This window comes from Pituophis catenifer, unplaced genomic scaffold (assembly GCF_029215685.1).
Source record: "Pituophis catenifer annectens isolate HBS135680 unplaced genomic scaffold, rPitCat1.0.hap2 SCAF_2, whole genome shotgun sequence".
Classification (NCBI taxonomy): Eukaryota; Metazoa; Chordata; class Lepidosauria; order Squamata; family Colubridae; genus Pituophis; species Pituophis catenifer.
Window position 1 is genome coordinate 225,280,986 of NW_027256882.1, and position 23,737 is coordinate 225,304,722.

Genomic DNA, 23,737 nt, shown 5'->3' on the forward strand with positions numbered 1-23,737 from the left:
GGGGAGGGTCTGCCTCATCTTTGGGGAAAGGATGTTCCATAACATGGCAGTGACAAAAAAGCTGTCTTCCTTAGACCATGCCAGTTGACATTCTTTGACTGATAGGGTCTACAGCATACCTTCCCTGCATGATCAAATGTGACAGGCTCCTGTGATGGGGTGAAGCTGATTCCATAAATAGCTTGGCCCCATGCTTTGTAGGGCTTTATAGAGCTATTATAATATAGAATAGAGTTGTGAAAACTGTTTCATCAGAAAGACTGATTTTTTTTTTAAAAAAAATGGCGACCCTATGAATTGTGGTTGTGGAGAAAATTTCTGAGAATACTTTGGACTGCAAATAGGGCACGTAATACTAGATGAAGTAAAACTAGTCTGATCAATGAAGCACTGACAATGAAGCTAAAGCTGAAGTATTTTGAACATAATAAAAAAGCAGGAATCATTTCCCACATGCTTGAAAAAATCAAAGGCAATCAAAACGAGATCAAAAGAAGACAATGGAGCTAGATGTAATCACTACACTGATGACACAAACATGAGTTTAACACAAACATGAGATCAAAGAAACAGTTACTGACAGACTATCCTGGCTTAATACTGTTTGTCAAGTTCACAAACACTCAGAAGTGACTGAACAACAGTAAGATCAGATATGCAAAAGAGCTTACTCCAACCCCTTGAGATTGGTTAGATTTATTCCCATGTGAGAGTGTTAGGATGAGTTTCTGCATAAAATTTGAACATATTTGAAATGTTCAGAAATCTGAACTTGAACATAATGAGTCTTTGGAGTAGCATGTTGTCATCAAGTGGATATCATTAGAAGCTTATGACAATAATATTAACTCTAAATAAAAATGAGACCAAAAACAAGGTAGCAGAATAGGGGGGAAAAAACCAATGCTAGTTTTTCCTAATAAAATATTTGCTACTGAGCTAATTTCCTCTTTTCCTTTTGATTGTTCCACATGGATTTGAAATTATTAGCAGCTGATGTATACAGAAAGAACTTATTTTCCAAGAAATTTGCTATCATATTAATTATCTTCACAGAAATAACAGCTAAGTCAATCAAGACTATATTTGTGAAGTTTCATTGAAACCCTGTTCCAAACAAGTTAATTTGATAATTGTTTTCACAAGCCAGGATATATGGTGTTTTATATGTTGATTATTCTGTACATCGCTCAGAGCCCCTCCTTGAGGGAGAGAGCAATCTAGAAACATGAAATGTATGTGTGTCTTTGTATGTATGTGTAATTTATGCAGGTTTATCTAGTGCAAATGATGTATAATCTGGGCAATTCTCTTTAAATTTATGCAAAATCAGGTATAAATATCATTGTTCTGAAAGGAAGTTTTTCCCCTCAGGTAGATTAGCTCATGAGTGCAATTGCAGAGATAAAAACCTGACTAAATGTCACCTGAAGTTAAACTGTATCTTTTTTCCAGGTAAATATTCTTAACAATTTCAGCTTTAATTAATTCAAATCCTATTTAGCATGATTGAGATTGTCCAGCCAGCACTTTGAGGATAATACTTATGTTTAAGATATTCTACTGAGAATGAATTTTAGACTGTTAGGGAAATGCATTCTGAATAAAACAGAGCCCAATATCTTGTATTTAAATATAACGTACACAGAATGTTTATAATTCAGAAGATTTGCTTTATCATTAAAAATGCCTCCCTTTGTTTTCAGGATTTCTCTTTAAAAACGTGAGCTCAAAATTATGATATTGCTATTAGATGAATATAACAGATGGAGGTAAACAGTATTTTGATTATTTTGATGAAGCAGTGGAGAAAGTTTTAAATGCACATGTTAAATTATTACATGAGCAACATTATACTGAGTTATTTATTTATTTATTTTATATATTGCTTCTCATTTAAAACTTCTCAATGGTGTTTTACAGTATAGTATGACATAGTTATATACACTATTTGTTACTGGGTACTGTATATACCTGTGTATAAACTGATGTTCAAAAAAATTTTTTTTTTTTTTTTTTTTTTTTTTTTTACAATTGGCTTGTCTGAGAATGGTTGAGCAGGGCAATACATAAAGTGTGCTTACATTCTTTGCATGCCTGACTTGATTTTTTTTCACTCCTGATGAACTAGTCATATGTGTGTGTGTGTGTGTGAGAGAGAGAGAGACAGACAGTCAAACACACACACACAGAGAGAGAGAGAGAGAGAGAGAGACTGACTGAGAGAGACACACACAGAGAGAGAGAGACAGAGACTCAGACTAACAGGTCTGTTTTTTAGACTGGTCCAAATGAAGTTATCTTCAACCATGTATGTATAAAAACTTTCTGATTTGTGTTTATGAAAGGCTTGAGAATAATTCCAAAATGGTTCTGTTTGAAAGAACTAAGTGAGCTCACTTTATCAGTGATAAATAAGAGAGGATCATAAATGAAATAATATCAGCCTTAATCTGCTTGCACTGCTCCGGTTTTAGTCAGTTTTACCCATATTTGGGTAAAGCCTCTTTGTCCAAGTTCCTGCGCCCCCCCCCCCGTTCCTGCCCCCAGTTTCTCCCCAGCTAGCAGTTCAAAAGCACGCAAATGCAAGAGATTAATAGGTATCACTTCAATGGGAAGGTAACAGTGTTCCATGCGCCTTTGGCGTATAGTCATTCTGGCCACATAATCATGGAAAATATCTTTGGACAAGTCTGGCTCACTCGGCCAAAAAATGGAGATGAGCACCGCACCCTGGACAGGGAAACCTTTATTTTTACCTTTATTCATATTTACAACGTGCATTATCTTCCTAATCATGTGTTGGGTGTTATTTAAAAAATACTTTATTATCTGACTGTAAAAAGGATTGTACAGGTGCTAACATCTCATGTTTAATCCCAAACCACTAAGATGTACTTTTTCCTTCAAAAGAAAGGTGCTCAACTCCTCCTGGCAGTTTCTCTGCTCAAAAGATATCCATTTGCTTTTTCTCAGCTTTCTTTTCCATATCCATATATTTTCTCCATTCACAAAAGCATTTTTATTGAATAACAGCTGGAGGGAAAGGGTTAAGATCTTCCCCCAATGGGGTCAACTACTACAAATGGAATCTTCTGCAATGGCATTTGGTAAGAAAGGAAGGAGTCAGAATAAAATATTGTGCACAATACAAATAAATTATATTTCCCCTCAGTTAGGACAAGGCATTTAGAGAACATATTGTTTTTTTCTAAATGAAATAATATCAGTAATTGAAAATGGGAGGTTTATGAAAGCTTGCAGCAAATCCAACAAAAAAATAAAACAAAAATCACATTGATTTAAATTATGAATATACAACTGTTTGCATAGCTTCTCTACATGTGCAAAACTTTTCAGATTAAATTAACATAGTAACTCATGGTTCTACATTTAAATATATTTCTCATACTATTTAACTCTTACTGGCAAGAACAATAGAACGTAGTGATCCAACAATTGCCTTTATGAATTAGATTACAGCTTCAATTTGAACATACAACACCAAATACAACATAATAACTAGGAAAACATTTCAATAATAATGATGAACATTATTATTATATGTTAATACTTCCATAAAGTCAGATGGCTCAGGTTTACTTCTCTCCAATAGTCTTAAAAACAGCAAAAAATTGACATGTATTAAAATGATGAATTGCAGAAAAAGTCATCACTTGAACTTCAAAGCTATATCTAATAACTCATAGGTTATTAACATTTCAGTTTGAAAATGTGACTGAAGAAAACTTAGTTTCTTGTTTCTTCATCTAATTATAGTTCTATAAGGAATAAGCAAACTAAGCTTAAGTTTAGTTTAAACCCATTTAGCAAACTATTCATGTTATGTTCAGAAGGCATGATTCTAATTTTTTTCTCTATTATGATATTTTTGAAAATGCTCCAATACCCATTGTCATGGATTTAGTAGCAGATGCTTGTAGAAAGGAACCTACTCCAAAAAATATTCAGCATTAAGGGGAAGGATAAAGGGAGAAATGTTTTGTTCTATATAGGAAAGAAATATGTTGTATTAATTGCCCCATTAATGTATAAAGCTAATTTTAGGATGATATATGGGTGCTAAAGCATAATTTTACTTTTATACAAAAAAATAGGGCATATTATATTTCTATTTTGCCTCATTTTTTAAGATCACAATTATATCCTGTGTTCTTGCAGAATGTGATAGTTGTATATGCACAGAGATGAAAATTGGCTGAATTATCTGACAATAAGTCCTAATTAACTTAATGGGACTGACTGACTTCTGAAAAAAAAGATATATAATTGTATTATTAATGACTTTCTGTATTATTTGACCACATCTAAAACTGACTCTAGTATACACCATAAGAGTTTGTCTGAAAACCCAACACTACAAGCCCCACATTGATATTCAATAAATTGCGGTAGGTAGAGAAATTAGGAATGATTGTGCACATTTGAAGCATTTATATATGCTCTTTTCAGAAATATGGATGTACTCATTAATGTGTAGAAGCCGGGACAGTAGACATGGCTGGGGTTCTCTTTATGACATGAATATATACTGTAGGCAACATGTGTGCAAAGAGAAGAAAATTCCCTTCCTTCAATCTTAGAAATTTTATTTTGTTTCCCAGTTCGAAGGCTGCAAGAAGGCCTTTTCTAGACTAGAAAATCTGAAGATTCACTTAAGGAGCCACACTGGAGAAAAACCTTACCTTTGCCAGCATCAAGGCTGTCATAAAGCATTCAGTAATTCCAGCGACCGAGCCAAGCACCAGAGGACGCACCTGGACACTGTAAGGGAAGAATGTGATTTTAGATAATATTTTGCTATATCTTGCAATATCTTGCAGACATATTGTTTATTAAGTGCACATAAAATGGGGACTTACAATGGAACCCCTATAGAAGGGTGTTTGCTCATGTTATTCAGGTTGTTTTGAAATTCAGTTTTTGTTATAAGAAAAGAGATCATTGTGATAGGTCAGGGGTATCAAACTCAATTTTATTGAGGGCCGCATCAGGGTTGTGTTTGACCTCGGGAGGCTGGGATGGGCGTGGCCAGCTCGACATCACTTCTATCGGGGGCCCTGTGGTGGCCCGAGTGCTCTGCCAGTGAAAATGAACTCCCAAGCTCCATTTTCACTGGCAGAGAGTTGCAGGAAGCTGTGGCAGCCGAAAATGGAGCTTGGGAACCCGTTTTCGCTGGCAGAAGCACCGTGGGCCAGTCCTTTGCTGTTTCCAGGGTGGCCCCGCGGGCCAGATCTAAGTACTCCTCAGGCGGGATCCGGCCCCCGGGCCTTGAGTTTGACACTCCTGTGATAGGCCTTTCCTTTTATAAGTCTAAGAGGCTCAGGCTGCCTACTGTATACAGAATTTTTATACTGTAAGATGCAGATTAGTTTTCTTGTGATATAGAGTAATGCTCTCCAGTTCTCTCACCCATTTTCCTTTCACAAATCCATCTGCCTACAAACAAAGGTTTCCATATATCATGTTAAGGCAGCCTTTCTCAACCTTTTCCCCCCCTTAAGGAACCCTTGAAATAATTTTCAGGTGATAGAAAATCCCTGCATAAAAAACATTGTATTTGCAGCTCATGATACATTAAAGATAAAAAAGTTTTTTTTCACGACCTCTTGCAGAACCCCTCACAATTTCTCACAGAAGTCTTGGGTACATGGAAGTCCAGGTGAAAAAGACTCCATTGGGGCATCCAGATACTCACTCCTAAAAATTCATGGCTGCTTCAAAGCCCTGCATAGGGCATGATTTGATTGCCTAAAGAGATATGCAGAAAACCTAGGAGGAGTAGATCTGAATAAAAAAATAAAGGTGCTACAGTATCCTGTATAGCAATTAAATAAATAAATGTGATATAGTGCTTCCTCTCATACTTACCATAACAGAAGTGGTGCAAAATTGAGAATGAAGACCATGGGTCCAGATACAGAAGATGAAGTATGCTCTTATGTTTAGGGGAAAGTTAGTGCTAAACACTACATAATAATAATAAAAGTACTTGAAAGCTTAGGACTCAACCTGATATTCCACTATTTTTCTGGTAAATATGAATTCAGTATCCTTCTTTCTGTCAAACCTGCACAGACTCAAATAAAATGAATGAAGTGTACTAATATTTTATATTTCTATTTTAAAGATCCATTTCTCTCTTTCCAACAGAGTAACACGGACAATTGGCAAGGTTTAATTGGGACATTAAAAATAGGCCTTACAAAAGAGAATGGACAATAAAGAAATTGCAACAAATCAGAGACTGGTTTAAAAATAAAAATATTAAAATGCTGACAGAATTTACATAATAGGGAAGATCATTCAACTCACTTCTTTGAGGTCATTCTGTATAACAAGGCATTCCCAGATAACATGAGTTTATGCTATATTACCAGTTATGCCCCAGAAACCTGTAGTATATGGAAAATATGAATGGACAGTTACAGGTATGTAGTTCATGAAACAAACTGAAGCACCTTCTGAACCCAACACCTTGAAACATTGAGGACAGTGTCCTGTAGATAGCTTGATACTGTCGTAAGGATGCTCCTGGTGGCATTTGGACCTAAATGTGCCTGCACAGAAGACACTTTTGTTGAGATTATTCCTGAAGCAAAACGGAAATAGTCCTGAACAAAGGGGGTCTTCCTCTAAGCATACACATTCATTCATTCATTTGTTTGTTTGTATCCTACCTTTATTATTTTTTTTACAAACAACCCAAAGTGGTGAACATATCCAATACTTCTTTCTCTATTTTTCCTACAATAACCCCGTGAAGTGATTTGGGTTGAGAGAGAGTGACTGGGCCAAAGTCGTCATCCTGGCTTTCGTGGCTAAGGCGGGACTTGAACTCATAGTCTCCCACTTTCTAGGCTGGCACCTTAAATGCTAGACCAAATTGGCTCAAATGATGTCAGGAGACCCTCCCCCCCCTCCCGAGCAACTGGAGAGAACCTTTATTAGGCTATGACACATTAACACTTCAAGCAGAAAGATTGGACGATTGTTTTTAGGACTTTACAAGTAGTTCTTAGAATGATTTCATACAATTCTCATATATACTCAAAATATTTGGAAATTTCTATAATACAAAAGTATATAGGGAAACAATGAGAGATGTATATATGTTAGATTTTGAAATCCTCAAAATTATTTCAGATGCACAAAATCATTGTAACATAACCCCCCATTTGGTTAAATCTTATTACTTGAAGTTGCCAAGACTTATCTGAGTAAGTTGCTTCATGCTATATCTAGTAGATACTGTATACAGCTGGGAGCATATTTGCTTTAGTATTGGAATTTTCATTTGGGAACCATAACATTGGTTATCTGAATGGATCAAATTAGAAAATCATCAAAATTAAAAATCAACAGGAAGTGTCTGATCCACAGGAAAAAAAACCTGAACAACATTGTAAACCAAGGATACTGGGAATGTTACCCATGAAGATAATTGGAATGATAGAAACAATTCTTAGAAATTAAACCTTAAAGTGGAGTGTGTTCTTAAAAACAAATAAAAAAATAAATGTTGACATTTTTATTTTTTCTCCCAGGGATTATTTATAGCCATCATGTTTTAATTAGTGCATGGATATTTCAAAAAAAGTTTTTTATACCTCTGAAAAATTGTTATACGGCTTTTAATACATTTAAGCTTCTTTTTCTTTTTCTTCTGCCATATCCCAGTCTAACCTTTCCCCTTCATTCTCTCTTTCTGAAGCAGGTTTCCTCTGTATCTCTATGTCTGGGACTTTACTACAACTTCTTTACCTGAACTTCTAAAGAGATATATTTTCTGACTAAACTAAAGTTTTATATGAGGGATGCATAATTGTAAGTACAAGTAGTGATGGCAGAGAATTTATTTGATCAATATGTAAAATGCATGTCCACATTATAAAAGCTAAAATGATGAATGTCACGGTGCAATTGACACCCCACCTGGCTTTTATATGCATTGCATACGACTCCCATAAAACAGGTTAAATTTTAGTCACACTGTTGGCGGTTGCCAATGAGGCAGCCATTCTGACAACCACTTTTTGACTGGAACTAAAGACCCCACTGAATATAAAATAAGTCCTTTCTGCCTCTGCCTTTTTACACTGATAGCATATTTATTCCACTGGTACATGGTCCTGTAGGTTTGTCCTTACTCAACCATACTGAACTTTGTTTTTTTATAAATACTACATAATAGTCTGGCTTAAAAATTTTACTCATGCATTTATTTTCCCAACATGCAAGCATGATGATTCCACTAAGAAACCATGTCTCAGAAGTTGAGCACTTCCAATAGTCCCATATTCAGTAGGCCTCCTGGAAATCTTCAGGAACAAAACCTTTGGACCCTCAGCTACATCTATGCAATCCACTATGGAATTTGGAACATTTTTTCAGCTGGTGCAGAATTTAGCTACACCTATAGCTATACGATCCATTTTTGGAGACTCTTGTCCCAAGAGATTAATCAGCATGTGTAATGTTAGGGCTATAACTTTTCCACAGTGAGGGAACATGTAACTAAAAGTTTTGAATCAAGCTTGTATGTCAGCATGTGGACTTTCACAATTATACTTGAGCATGACATTGCTACAGTATCTAAGGTAGGCAGCCAATTATCTTGTTTAAACCATAAGATATGGAATGAGAAGGAATATAACATAAAATTTAAAATGTTCATTCTCTTTCATGCCAACTTTCTTTTTCTGTGCCAGAATCTTCATGGTCTTTCTTTTTCTGGTTTTATGAATGATATTTGCAATATTGCCATTTCAGATGTACAACCTTAACTTAATTTGTGACTCGTTATTTCTTTTCATTTTTTAGAAACCTTATGCTTGTCAGATTCCTGGCTGTACCAAACGATACACAGATCCAAGTTCTCTAAGAAAACATGTAAAGGCCCATTCTTCTAAAGATTTGCAGGCCAGAAAAAAGGTAACCTTCAGAGACTTCTCTGCCAAGTGAATCATGTGCAGCTCTCAATGTCATATGAAAAGCACCTGTAATAACACAGCCATCAACAGAAACAGTTTTCGTTTGCACACTGATAATGATGAATAGAGAACTTACATTATAGCAGAATAGTTTCTAGCCTGCATGCATTAGTATGTTGCAACTGGCAAACATTTGCATCATTATTAAACCTCCCCCCAAATCTGCCATTGTCCATTTATAAGTTTTCCTACATATGTGTATATGTCTCTTTGTGTGTACATATGTCTCTCTCTGTGTGTGTGTGTGTGTGTGTGTCTATATATAAATAATACCTTGTATACTATTTCCTCAAATACATGCATTTCTTGTTCTATGTATAATTTTTGTACTCATCTTTCTTAAAGATAAACATTTTATACATAATTTTTGAGCCAATATTTGAACAGACATTGGCAAACTCCATGAATTAAGCAATTGTTTTTGCCACATCAGATTCCATCATACCATTTCATTTCAAAAGAAATCCGTGACAAACCTCTTCAACATCCGCTTCCAATTCTTTTCTATGACTATAAAACAATGCATCCCTTATGTCTAAATAGTTATTTATTATTGCTTTAGACATGTGGTTCTGCTCTGTATATTGCATATTGTTTTCCTTACAGGCTCATGTTAGTTTTTTACTATTCTGAAGCCTCTCAATCCACCAAAGAATGAAATGGGATGGGATAGAAGACTCAGTTTAGTTTCAATTATTTATGATACTGTGGCTTCATTCTTGTTTTGCTTTTGCATTCTTTTAATCTTTCAGCTGGCATTCAAAATATATTTGCTGAACAAAAAGAAAAAAGTATTCATATTAGTGATCAAAAGAGTGTGAAAATATCTTGAAGCTATAATATGTAATATTAATGTTACAGTATACTTACAATATCTTAAAAAGTGACATTTACTTTATGCTTCATTCTCTGAAATATTTCCTTGTATAATAATAAAAAATGTAAGGAATAATGAAAGTCAGAATAAAAGTTATTTATGTCTTTAATTAAAGAAGAAAATTTATTTAATAAAAAATTTTTTTTTTAGAAAAATGAGAATTCATCAAAATCATAAAAATTCCAAGGTGATAAAAAGCTCAGAGAAGTAATAGATCCAGCCCTAGGGAACCATTCAGCTGAACAGAATGAGATCCTTTGCTGTTACACCCAGTTAGTCATGGATTTGTTTAATTTATCCTGCTTGACTGCCTCTAATCCGCTTTCTTAACCTTCCCTTTGCCCATAAAATGACATTATTTTTCTCTCTTTTAAGATATAGCTTCTCCTTCAAAATGCCATGAACATATTAGAAATTCAAGGATATATGCCAAAACCCATGTTCTTACTTCAGGAAATCTTGGCAAGTCCTTAATGATAAACATGGCTCTAGATTCCAGTACAGCTGATTTCCAGTAATTGTGTCAGCATGTGGCTACGCTGAGATTGCCAGTATCCTAGTGAATCATTATAGCATTGCTTTTCCTTCTGGGAATTCAGTTGAGCCTTTAGTAGAAATGTAGAATGAACTTTACATACCATGCATAGCTGCAACTAGTACAATGAACGCATACCATATCCAAGGAGATTATAGAAAAGCTAATGAACTTTGTGTTTGCAGGTAATATCTCTTCCCTGTGAATGCATCTAAAAGCATTTTCAATAGTGTTAAACACTTACTCCAATTTTATAATTAGAAATTATAACAAAAAATAGATGCCATAAATAGGATACAAGCTTATTCAAAGGATGACCAGGATTGATTTTTCTTTGGTCAGCAGCATGTCTATGTCTATTGGTCTGATTAAAAGCATCGGCCCTGCAGTCTCCTTTCTAGTGCATTGTGATCTTGCACTAAAGGGGTGCAATTTGTGGCATGAGCTACAAATACCTGTGTTCTTCTCAAGTAAACCTGATTCTAACTGATCTTGTGCAAGATAACCTGCAATCTAAATCCAAGTCTGTAGAAGACAAAAAATTGCCCCACAACAATGGCATTGTTATTATAGTCAATGTTTAGATGAATACCTTATATTTCCTAAAGGAGTTCAAGGTGATTTGTTTGTATGGGGATCTTCATTTATTTTGTTGCCTGAACAACTGCATGAGACAGATTGAGGAGAGAGAGAATGACTGGCCCAAAGTCTCCCATTGAGCTTTCATGATTGAGGGTGGGAGAAGACCTGAGTCTCCCCAGTGTTACACTGCCATGGATGGATGAAAGTCAAACTAGTGAAATTGTGTTGCAAAGAACTTGAAAGGTTTGAGGAAGATAGCATTTTATAATTACCTGAAGGAGTGACATACAGAACAAAGCCAACAAACTGTTGACTGTCATCAAAATGCAGGTCATACGACAGTGGCCTTAAGTTAATGCAGATTCTTAACAACAAAGGCATTTTCTTGATGTGGAACCAAATTCCAAAGGAGATGACCAACACTCCTCCACTTGATGTGAGGAATGCCTTGAGCAACAATTGATCCTATGGCCTAAATGACCTCTTCCAGTTCTATGATACCAAAAGTTTATCATAAGCTTGCCAAAATCAGATGTACTTGCTTAACGCAACTGATATGGAGAAACAATTGGCTGCACACACACACACACACACACACACACACACACACACACACACACAGAGTATGGATATGAACACCTATGAATATACACATATGCCCTCCCCTTTCTGATCAAGAAGGCCAGTTCAGGAGTGAAGTCCACTCCTTCCCTCTTAGGTCTGTGGCTTGTTTCAACTCAAAGCCCTGAATCCTGAATCTGTGCATTTTTTATTTATTCCCTTAATTTATTCCACTACCTCCAAATAAAACTTAAGATAGGTGAGGGGTGTTTTTTATCCAGTTTGAGTCAATGGAAGGTAAAATTATTTTTTTAAAGTTCAAGTTGGATTAAATATGAAAAAGAGACTTATTATCAGTTATTATCAAGGTATATTTCTTGATGGAACAGTGGCTTTGCTATTGTCTGTAATAGTGATATAATTACTTATAATTATATAATGATAATTATTTAGAATAGTGCTTCATATTTTATAGTAATATTTAATCAAGTTGAAATTTATATTAAAATGTGGTCAGTCTGAATCTATGAAAATAGAACAATTCTGAATATACTATTGATTGTCCTTTTGGGACAAATAGGCATATTTTAAGATCATTTTGTGGTTCACTCACAAAATGGTTGCCCTGGTGGGTTTGGCCAATCATAAAATACTCTTATACCAAAAGACAAACTAAATGCTGAGCTGCAGCCTGACATGTTTTGCTTTTAACAATGCAGATTATGCCTAAAGTTTGTGCTTTACTTTGCAGAAAGATAGTTTTTCAGTTTTAATTGAAATAATGTATTATATCAAATAAATAAGATTGGGGTAGAAGGCCTGCTAGGCTGCAATGAACATGTACAAGCACATTTTCATTCTTACGGATCACATGATCTGTTTCTTCCAAGAAAGCCACCCATGTTTTGAAATTATATTTGCTGCCATTCCTACAGTATGTTGTTATCTAATTTGTAATTTCCAATTTGTCTTATTGTAATTTTCTAATTCCTGCTGCTGTTTTAGGAGTAGAATTCCTGGAATTTCCAGATTGCTTATAAGTTTTAGTTCCCATACATTGGAGTGACATTAGAACAGAGAAAACTGCTACATTGGAATTAAAATGTTCTGCCATATTTACACTTAACAGTTGGGTAAAAATTGTTTTGATGATTTCTGAAATTATTTCCATTTGTGGAAATTTAAAACAGCAGCAGATAAAATTCTACTAAGATAAATTTTAGAAATTGGTGCTATGAAAAAAAATCAGGAAATTTATTTGTTCCGCAAATTAAATTTATTTTTCCAGAGTTTGATGAGATGCTGCCATTCTAGGGAGCCATCCAGATAATGCTAAAAAGAAATCCATAGACATGATTCTAATATCTAACTTCAAGAAAGATAAAATTTCAGCTTTTTTAATATATCAAGTTTATAAATTGTACTCTCTGCTCTTAAGGATATATATACCTGCCATGATCTTGTGATGTAATAATTGTGCTTTCTATACAGATATCAGAACTCATTTTAAATTTTGCTTTTATCAATGTTTGCTAGACAAATAAATATTAATTGTGTCAATTTTTATTTTAATGGATATTTTTAATGGGTATCATTTTGTTAAAATTGCATTGTTTAGAGAGAGCCAACAATACACTAGATTTCCCTGTTTAAATTTCTTTACAATTTTAAAAGAATTTTTTTTCTGACCTTAGAAGGAGTATAACATTCATTATAAATTTATCCATATAAAAAGACAGATAACATTAATGTTTAATTCTAACTGGCTGCAAAGATGTTTCCTTCTGCTTTGATAGTGAATTTATTGATATTGAAGTTATGAGCACCAGATGGCCGAGCCAGGTCTGTTGCTTGTAGTAGTGGCATCCTGTCCTTTCACTGATGTTGAAATAAAACATAGTCCTATTTCTGCACATTAGCTAAGAAAAAAATATTCTTTACCTCGGGCAGTAAAATGCTTTGGGCAGCCCTGGGGGAGACTGTATGAAAAATGGTATTTTCTAGAAGCAAAATCTTCTTTTAAAGCTATTTTTCTTTCACAAAATCAGACTTCTATAGAGGTATAACTTGTTAATTATTTATAATTGCACCAGTCCTCTTTCATGTCACGTTTGTTTAGTAAACCGTACAATCCTTTCTATCGTGCAGGAGGGGAATTACACATAAATGAATGGACAATATTCTGTTTCCCTCTCAGACTCCACTCATTGCTCACTAACTGATTATACAAAGCTCTGATTATTATAGCTTGATTTAGATGATCAAATCCCACCTTAAAACGTGGATATATCTGAACCATCACAGCTCAGATGCAGCTGCTTTATATCGTCTCTGACTGCATGCAGCAAAACAAATGACCAGGCCATATTTAATCATGGTTCTCTGTTGCATCCATGTTATTTTCAAAAATGCTGACTGGGAATTATAGTCTCAGTACATCTGGTGATCACAAGGCTGGGGAAAGAGAGAATGAAACTCAGTCAGCAGAATCCTTTCCTTTTTACCCCCTTTTCCTTTCCTTTTCTTCCTTTTCTTTTTAGGAAAGCCAGGCAGCCATTGAAAATATAAATAAAGTAATCCAAAACTGATCCTATCATTATACAGTCTTGGGTCTACTTTAATGAAAGTTTGGGGTATCACAAAGGAGCAATGAGTTCTTATTTACTTATTAAATTCTTACTTTTTTATTTTTTATTATATTATATTATTATATTATTATTTACTTATTAAATTCTTACACTATTTTCACAGCCAGGCGTTCGGGAGAAAAGGGAATTGAATTTTTTTCTGCATTAAAATACCTCAACTGGCCTTTCACATGTATGTTTGCTTGGGTAGTTTGAAAGTACACATTTTTATAAGCAAAATCCTTGGATTGATCCTTTATCAGAATCTTTTTGATAATAAGTATCAATTGCAATAATGTTATCTAAAATCAGGCATAATTTTTTTTTAAATCTTTGTATTTAATTTCTCAACGATAGAAGTTTTTTTTAACTGCTCCTCTTCCAGAAAAATAGTCATTTTTATTCTGTAAACTTTTAAAATATTAGCTACAAGACTTCCTTTCTTAAGATGCGAGGTAAAAAAAAACATTGAAAAAATAACAGAATTTCAACATGATACAATATATAAAATATGACAGCAGATTCAGTTACAGAATGCTTCATTTCGCTTGCCTTACCATCACTCTTATTTCCTTTTTTTAAAATATAGATTCTTCAAAGTCCAAAATTGGCTTTGCAACATTAATTTTTAGTTTTAATTGCCTTTTTTCAAAACTATTTCTCATTTCATTGTTAAAATTACAAAAAGGACACTAAGAACAACAAAAGAAATAATTTCCACTCATTTGTTTTCTATGGCATTCAATCAAAATATTTCATTAATGCAAGAGGAATTGCATTTGGAGGCTAAGGGTCACTAAGCAGTGCCCATGGCAACTAAGAAGCCATTCTTCACAAAAATGTTGTAAAGAGTAAGTGTTTTAATCCTCAACTTTAATCTCTTTACTTCCTGTTCTCAAAATGGAATATAAATCAGAAAGTGTGGAGCAAAGGACAAGGATGCTGGCGGAAGAGGATTAGTGATGGGGGGGGGGAAGACTTTATGGAATGTAATCATGCTATTTAATGCCAAACTTCAGACCAAAATCAGCCAATTCTTTTGATTCTGCTGAATCTAAAACAAAAAAACTAATATTGAAAATGATCACAGGATTAGCCTTCTCCCCTCTATCTTTTTCTTACTAATATTACAACAGTAATTCGAATTATTGCAACTCAGAGACTATTGAATTTGTACCACAGGTAGGCTAAATAAATTGTGCTAGGGCCTCCACTGATCTGTCTGAATTACTACTGTCATCAATAATTATTAATATACACTAATTTATTCCTTTAGGATACTGTAGACTCAAGACATTTCTTGATATATTATGCTGTTCTGCTTAAAGAAAGCTACCCAGTCTTGTGTAAAAATAAATCTTAGATTTAGAGGCATGTTGATGCTTCTTTATTGTGTGACAGCCATGTTAATTACATAGAACCAAAGTAGGTTATCTTAGTTGATTTCACAAAGCAAAGGATTACAAATAAAAAACTCACTACGTCTTATATTAATTAGCAACCAACTGCAACCTGACCTAGAAAAATGGATAATATATATAATTAATAATAAATATAATGAATAATAGATAATTCACAGTGAGATGCCCAGGTTTGCTGATAACCTTCAATTATTTAGGATGAATAAGAAAGTGACAGAGAAGAACCTCAAAAATATTTATCCAGTGTGGATGAATATTAAAATACAAACATGATGTATTGTAAGTTAGGACAAAGGGATGCTTATGGGGCAAAATAAGTGTGACTTTGAATATACAGTAAACAACAAATAACTAGCCAGGAAGAAGATCTTGCTGGATAGATCTTGTCTACTCTGTATGCAGATTCTGAACAAACAAACTTCATGTGTGGATTTAATGGAAAGAGAACAAAAATATAACTGCCAGTATATTCCCTTTACAGTATATAAATCGGTGCATACAGTTAGAATACTGTTTATTGGCCTTGAAAAAGATGCTGTAGAAATGGAATAAATGTGAAGGCGGGTGCTAAAGCATTTTCCTCTGAGGAAAAATAACAATATTTGTGATTTCAGCACTTACTAAAATGATAAGAGGAAACCAAAGTACATAAAACAGAATCTCATTAGTCATTTAGTGACTATGAATGATGAATATGCACTGTACACTGTCACTCAAAGAAAAGGAATAAGGGTAGCTGTTAATCTGGATGTCCTTGAAAGAGTTAATGCCTCCTGGTCATACTGGCTACATGCAATGTTCAATAAAGGAGATAAAATTCCCTTTGAATTTAATTTCCTGGATGCTATTGCGCTCTTAACTTGTTTGACAGCTTCCCCTATTGGCATCTTTCTTATAATGGGGACAGAATGCTTCCTTATTTTATTACTTATTTCTATTACTAGATTTATACCCTGCCTCTATTTAGTGCAACCCGTGATGACATATATAATGTTCTCACCTTTTCGTTACAGCAAGCCTGTCAGATGAGTTGGTGTGAGAGACAGTGACTGGCCCAAAGTCACTCAGCTCGCTTCCATGCCTCAGAGAACGCCCAGTTTTCAATTTCTAGTCCAGCATCTTAACCACTATACCAAACTGGCTATGGATTTAGATTAGATTTTAGATTAAATTAGCATATCTCTTCTTTTATTCTAATAACACATTATCTATTAGAGGTACCTTGTTACTATCAGAAAGGAAACAAATACATGTGATCACTGGAAAATATGAGTAGTGATTGACAAATGAACTAAATTATGAAAACTATAACAGCGTGTAATGTAGGGAAGGGATTTTGAAGATATATTGCAATGCAGCACTGATGTATACTAAGATTCAACCATTGAAGGCCAAAATGCCAAAGTCTTGAAGATAAAGAAGGAAGAATATCATGTTGAAAGCTTCCTGCTATCTGCTATCATGAAAAGATTTTATAAGTCTACTTATGAGAGCAGGTAGAGACTGTCCTTAGACTTTCATTTCATAAAATCTGTGTGTGACAATGCCTGTTCACGGAAAAATAATTTGAGGTGAACCTATTATACAAAATGGTTAGGAAAAGTTGAATTCATATATATGTTACCTTAGACCAGACTATCATCTAATGAAACTTGCTTGAAGGACCTCTGTATTTTCTATTATATTTGTAAACATGCAGCAAACACCAAACAAATATGAGAAAACAAATATAGTATATTTCTTCCACATCTGATTAAGACTTGGCCAGAAAGGACACCAGAAGTGCTAATGTTTGAAAATCTCATATTGTAAACTGGGTAAAATTGGTGTGTTAAAGATAAAGCTCACTCAGGTTTTAGGTGGAAAAGTATCCTTGAGATATTTATCTACTTAGCACATAACCAGAATAAACCTTAATATTTTTTTATGAATTATGAAGAGTGCACCTTAAGGATAAGTATTCTGGTGATCCCTTACCCAGTAGTGAAAAATTTATAAGCAGAAATGGTGCATTTTTACATTTTCTTCTCCCGTCTCTGGATATTGTGCGGACTTTAAATATTTAAGTCTCAATTTCTGTATTAGTATTATGTGACCTTATAGCACTGATTCTGCCATAGATTGTTGCCTAATTCTGCATTCAGAAAAGAACATCACATTTAACCCTTCTCATTTGGCTCCATAGTGCTTATCTAACTATAATGTCAGTCTTCGCAAGGACTTTTTAAATGATACAATAGGAAGTAAAGTAATAAATGCACTATGATTCCTTCTAGCATGCTTTTATAACAAAGTTATCTGCAAGAATGAACAAATATCAAGTATTTTTCTCCTGGCTGAATGTATTGAGAAGCATATTTTAGTGGCATCTGATTTCTACTGAACAATAAAGATTATTTTGAGTCTCCATAAGGCAAACAGAAATTTATGATAAGTGATAAGAAAAATGAAAAGAAAAGTTTTAATAGCTTTTGTGTTGGGAAGTTTGTTCATGCTTCACATCAACTTAAATCTGTTTTTCCATTCAAGTATAATCAACCGAAAATTGAGGAATTTAAGGCCGTTGTTCCCTTCTAATTACATCTACTTGCTTTACCAAATCATGGGTGATTATCCAATCAAATATGAAATGAGAAAATGATGGGAATTGAATTTCCATTCATTGTTCTGAGAGCTTATAAAAATTAGAAGAACTGTCAAGAAAAAAATAAAATAAATTAGTGTAGATGGCGCCTTGTTTTCTAGAATACTTTGTTCCTGGGAAGTGCTCTTGTTTCCAGATATAGAATGTATTTTGTTAAAATAAGAGTCCTATCTAAAGTAAAAATTAAATAGACTCCAATCCTCTGCACATTTATCTGGACATTAACTCCATTGATGATTACTTCTGAGTGCAGTCATGATTTTGCTGAAGGTTGAAATGTCTTTGTGTACATATGACCATTACTGAGGGTTGAAACCAGCATTTGGGAAGAAATGCTGGTGAATTTAGAGCAGTGTTTCCCAAACTTGACCCTTTGAAGATGTATGGACTTCAACTCCCAGAATTCCTCAACCAGGCATACTAGCTGGGGAATTCTGGGAGTTGAAGTCCATGCATCTTAAAATAGCCAAGGTTGGGAAACACTGATTTAGAGTAACAATTTATTAAAGAGTAGGCCAAGTTATAGACCAAAAGGGGACAAGAATAAATCCTTAATTGTCTACCTATACCCTATTGTCCCATTGTAGTCTATAGATCATGAGGACTTGAAGATGCAGTCACTAGGTTTAGGTTTCCAACCAATCTTATCATTAGAGTTTAGACTGTCCTTCTAATGCTAAGAAACCAATACTTTTTCTTTTCACAGTATATTAAGAAACATATTTTCTGCTTAAGTTCAGGTCATTATTTTAAAGGATTCTCCATAAAATAACACACTACTTTTTTCCCCCTCTACTCCTTTCTCTTCCCTCCCTCACGAAAATATTTCTAATACCTCTGGAAGATAGAGTCACCTTCATGGTACATAAAACTGATAAATTGCCGGTAAGCTTAAGTATAAACAAAACCTTGTTGAAGTAAATATGCAGGGTAAATAATATAGCCTTGAACTTTTTTTTAGAAAAACTACCCTTTTGAACAATATCTCATAGTAATTAAAATTAACTGCAGAATATAGACTAAGAATTTGAATAAAAAGAATACGTAGCTTTGACCTCAAAAATACATATGCATGAAAGCGATGAAAATGGCTGGTTACAGTATGAGAAACATCTTATTCTGAGATGAAGGATGGAGATAAATGAGAAATGATGTACAAAAAAACCCCTTTGCGTATCTTTTTACATTTTTAAAATAGCTGCTTAGTATAATCTTAGACAAAATCCCAAGTATAAAGAATTATTTTAAAGTTTAGTGTTAATAGTGCTGTTTTGCTTTGTCTATATCTCCAAAATTATAGAAAGTTCTAGGGAAGATATACCCTAGATATAACATACAGCTTTATAGGAGAAAATACTGAAGAATTATATTTGAAGTTAGGATAAACTGAACTGGCAGCTGGCAACCAGCCACTGCTATTCAGTCACAATACAAACTCTGAATTCTATATTCTCCAAATTAGAATGGTTTTAAGAGGTAGATGTAATTATATTTCCCCCCCCCTTTTTTTTTCTTTTTTACTGTTAGTACATATAATAGGCCAGTGATGGCGAACCTTTTCAGCATTGAGTGCCCAAACCAGAACATGTGTGTATGCATGTGGGCATACCAGAGCGCCAGAAACCTGAAAACCACCTGGCTGGCGCACATATGCTGTTTTTTTGGCCGTTTTTTTGGCTATTTTGGGGCAGTTTTCAGGCTGTTTTTGGCCCAAAAAACGACTTTTTTTTTTTTTGCCATTTTTCTAGGTGTTTTCAGGTCATTTGGGGGGCCTTTTTCGGGATGTTTTTCAGCTGTTTTTTGACCCATTTTCTGGCCATTTTTCAGAAACTAGAAGAGCAGCTGGTGACGGCCCATGTGCCCACAGAGAGGGCTCTGCATGCCACCTCTGGCACATGTGCCATAGGTTCGCCATCATGGTGATAGGTAATCAAGTTTCCAGGTTTGAATTCTGTATTATTGGCTGTAAAGGGGAATCCTTAGTATCTAAGTCTTAAGGTATGACATGGTGAAAGACAAACTTCTGGCCTCTCTTCCCCTTGGTTGCAGCACTGGAAATAAATCCATTTTAAAAAGATGCTAGCAGGCCATCTTGTGATCTAGGCAACGTTCTGGCCTGACCTTCTGCTTTGCTTTCAGTTGCGTGCCACTACAGAACTTGACCAAGACATTCTCAATGACTGCCTGAGTATCCAGCCTATTCAGGTCCCATCATCTCCCCATGATGTTTCTGCCAGCACTGTCCAACAATCACCGGGACATGTCCATGACCTTTACCCAGGTATCGTAGTATTTGGATTTTATTTTTATTTGTTACATTTTGGTTTCAGAGATGTCAAACAAGATTTCCAAAACATCGGATATGGTGTAATTGTGTTTCTTAGTTGTTGTTGAGTTTTAAAAATAATAATATATGGAAATACGATAATAGACAAAATAATTCAAAGTAATGTGACCACATTACTTGAAAAATCCCTTCCCAGCTCTTCTTCCAGAAAAAAAGTGCAAATTATAGGCAAGAAAGGATGTGCCAGGTATCTATTGCTGCAAACCTAATATAGATGTATCCTTCCAGGTGTAATATGAAAAAAAAGGTTAGAAAGTTGCCGTTTTAGCCCAGCTAATTATTTCCTCAAAATGCTTAACTATACTCTAGCTTGATGGACCCCCTAAATCTTCACAAAATTTCACTGGGTATATACTTGATAAGCAATAATATCTCTTGGAGATTTAAGTTTGTAGCAAAACACAGAATCTTTATAAAACATCTGCTTTTTAAAAAAAAAAAAACAAAACCCTAATAGTCATTTAATGGATTTGCTTCAGGTTTTATGTGATTTTTACACTGATAGCCCATTTTCTTTGTTTTTGACAATTTTTTTTTAAAAAATCTTATTTTAAAACAATTTTATTCTAGAATATAACACATTGAGATTATTGACAAAATATTCTCAATAATTACTTCTCCAGGATAAAATCATTATATTTTATTCACAAGCTTTTGAGGATGTTTCCAAGTAAAGCATTTATTGCTTAATTACACCATGCAATTAATGAAATATTCAGGGGACCCAGAAAACATTGTTTTCCATTTTTAACTCTTCCTTTCTGCCCATATTTTCTTCCAGGGTTTGTGTTTTTTTTTTTTGCCTAAATAAACCTATTATGGGGGGAAATTTGCATTTGCTACATAATGCTTCTTGATTGGTGGCACTAGGAGTTTATTTGATTGGACCCTTGGACAATCAATTTAATTCATAACTTAAATACAAGCTATTATGTTTTGCTGTTTATTTGAATGGAATCCCTAAGACATTTATTCATTGCTACGCATTATCACACTGCATATTTATTTCATGGTCTACAGAAAAGAAATACTGTATTTTAATATTGCTTCTGTCTGATTCTGTCAGGCTATAGGTTTTGTTAGGTAGATATTTCAGTAACTCCTAATCTAGAAATAAAAATCAACTATATGAATCAAGGAAAGAAGGAAATATGTAGCTGTTATAGGAAATATTTAATTACTTGAGAAGAAAACAGAACACAATTGAAATGAAAAGATTTTCCAAGGATATTGGTTTGATAAATTGATTACAATTAGTGTCCTAACATGAAAATATAAGATTATTTTTAAAAATTGAAACAGACAACCCGATTATTTTATATACAAATCTTTCAAAAATAGAAAAATCTACGAATGTCTTGTTTTTTTTTCTTAATGAAAGGTATTATTCTAATATATCTTTCTATTACATTTTGACAGAGCCTCCTTTTGGTGTATTGTGTTATGTATGAGTTGACATTTATTACATGTTCAAATTAAGAAAGAGAAATAACAAATCTTTAAAATCAAATAATTGTGTGTTGATTGTAAGAGTAATTCTACCCTTGAGGATCTTATCACATGGTTTGGGGGATTTTGATCTTACCTTTTTTGAACACCTCTTTTGTTCTCTTCTTGGCACAATACAGGTAGTCCTCGACTTACATACCTCTACCCGTGAAAATCTACGAAAACATATGTGTGTGTGTGTGTGTGTGTACATACACACACACATACACATACACATACACACACACACACACACACACACATATACAAAGATATGTTACATCTTCTATTTATGAAACAAACAACTTGATTGTTGTACATCCATCCATAGCCATCTGCAGCTAGCTCCAGTGATGCTAAAATGGCTAGCCCAATGATGCACACAAATTATGTGAGGGGGGGAGTTTCCATCACAACAACACAATTCACATTTGGACATCTCCCCACTTCTGGGGCTGTCTCTGTGAAGTCAGAATATTGCATCTGCTCAAATTTGCTTCTTTTGCATATACAAAACAAAGTAAAAGATCCTTATTCCTTTACAATTGGCCCAGATTTAGTAAAGATAAGAAACAATCCAATGTGAAAAGAAAAATCAATACATGTAAAATGTGACTTGACTTGTCTATTCTATAGGCCAGTGATGGTTAACCTTTTTGGTGCCAAGTGGCCAAAGCGCCCATGCACGCACGTGAATGCTCCCGCACGTACCCAACCCCCCAAAATGCAATGCAAGCGCCCCCCGCACATGTGCCCCAGCCCGTGCATGCATGCGTGTCCCCTGTGCATGTGCCTCACCCCCCTGCGCCCCAATTTGGCTTCCAGGCTGGTGCAGGAGGCTTTCCAGGCCCAAAATGGGGCGAATGCCCGCACGCATCCCCAAACCCCCAAAATGCAATGCGAACATCCCCTGCATGCGCCCCACCCCACCCCCCCACGACAGAGCCCCGAAGACTAGCTGGCCGGCAGGAGGCGCGCATGCATGCAGCTGGGCTGGGGCGACAGCTGGCATGCTTGCAGAGAGGGCTCTGTGTGCCACCTGTGGCACGCATGCCATAGGTTCGCCATCATGGCTATAGGCAAAGAGACTAGGAATTATTCTAAATTCATTTGAAAAACATTCAATTTTTTTCATGCTTTTCAACATGTTAACTAAAAAAACAAAATTCCCAGAACGTTGGTTAGAGGGAAAGATTTATTGATAGAATATTGATTGTATTTGAGTAAAGGTTTTTTTATTTTTAGTCTCTCACAGAACCTCATCAGTTTCCCAGAGAGCATGTTTTGAAAAATAGATAATTAGTATTAAAAGATCAGATGAACTCGTAATAAGGCGATTCTCACCTACTTTTAATTACAAAGCCTATTATAACTTTTGTGATTAATTTTACTCTATAGTTCTTGCAGTTATTTTCAGAGTTAATTTTTGAGAAGGAAAAGCATCAGCAATATTCCAACAGGCTGGTATTCTGCTTTACCACAATGCTGAACATGCTATGAAACAATATACATGGCATAGATGTTCAAGGAAAAGTGAAATTCATGGTGTAGTTCCATCAGTCTTTCCAAGAGGTCATAGCTGTTTTGTTGGCTTGCTCATGTCATTTAAATTTGCTTTCAGATATTTTTAGTGATTGGCAG

General features: G+C 34.7%; 1 protein-coding gene across 1 annotated transcript in view; it reads left to right on the plus strand.

Annotated features, from left to right (window-relative positions):
• GLIS3 (GLIS family zinc finger 3) overlaps positions 1 to 23,737 on the plus strand; it is a 139,086-nt gene that overhangs the window by 85,736 nt on the left and 29,613 nt on the right. Inside the window, exons 4-6 of the mRNA XM_070935567.1 lie at positions 4,626 to 4,787; positions 8,845 to 8,955; positions 20,401 to 20,542. Coding sequence (XP_070791668.1) covers positions 4,626 to 4,787; positions 8,845 to 8,955; positions 20,401 to 20,542 — 415 coding nt within the window. The remainder of the gene's footprint in view (positions 1 to 4,625; positions 4,788 to 8,844; positions 8,956 to 20,400; positions 20,543 to 23,737) is intronic.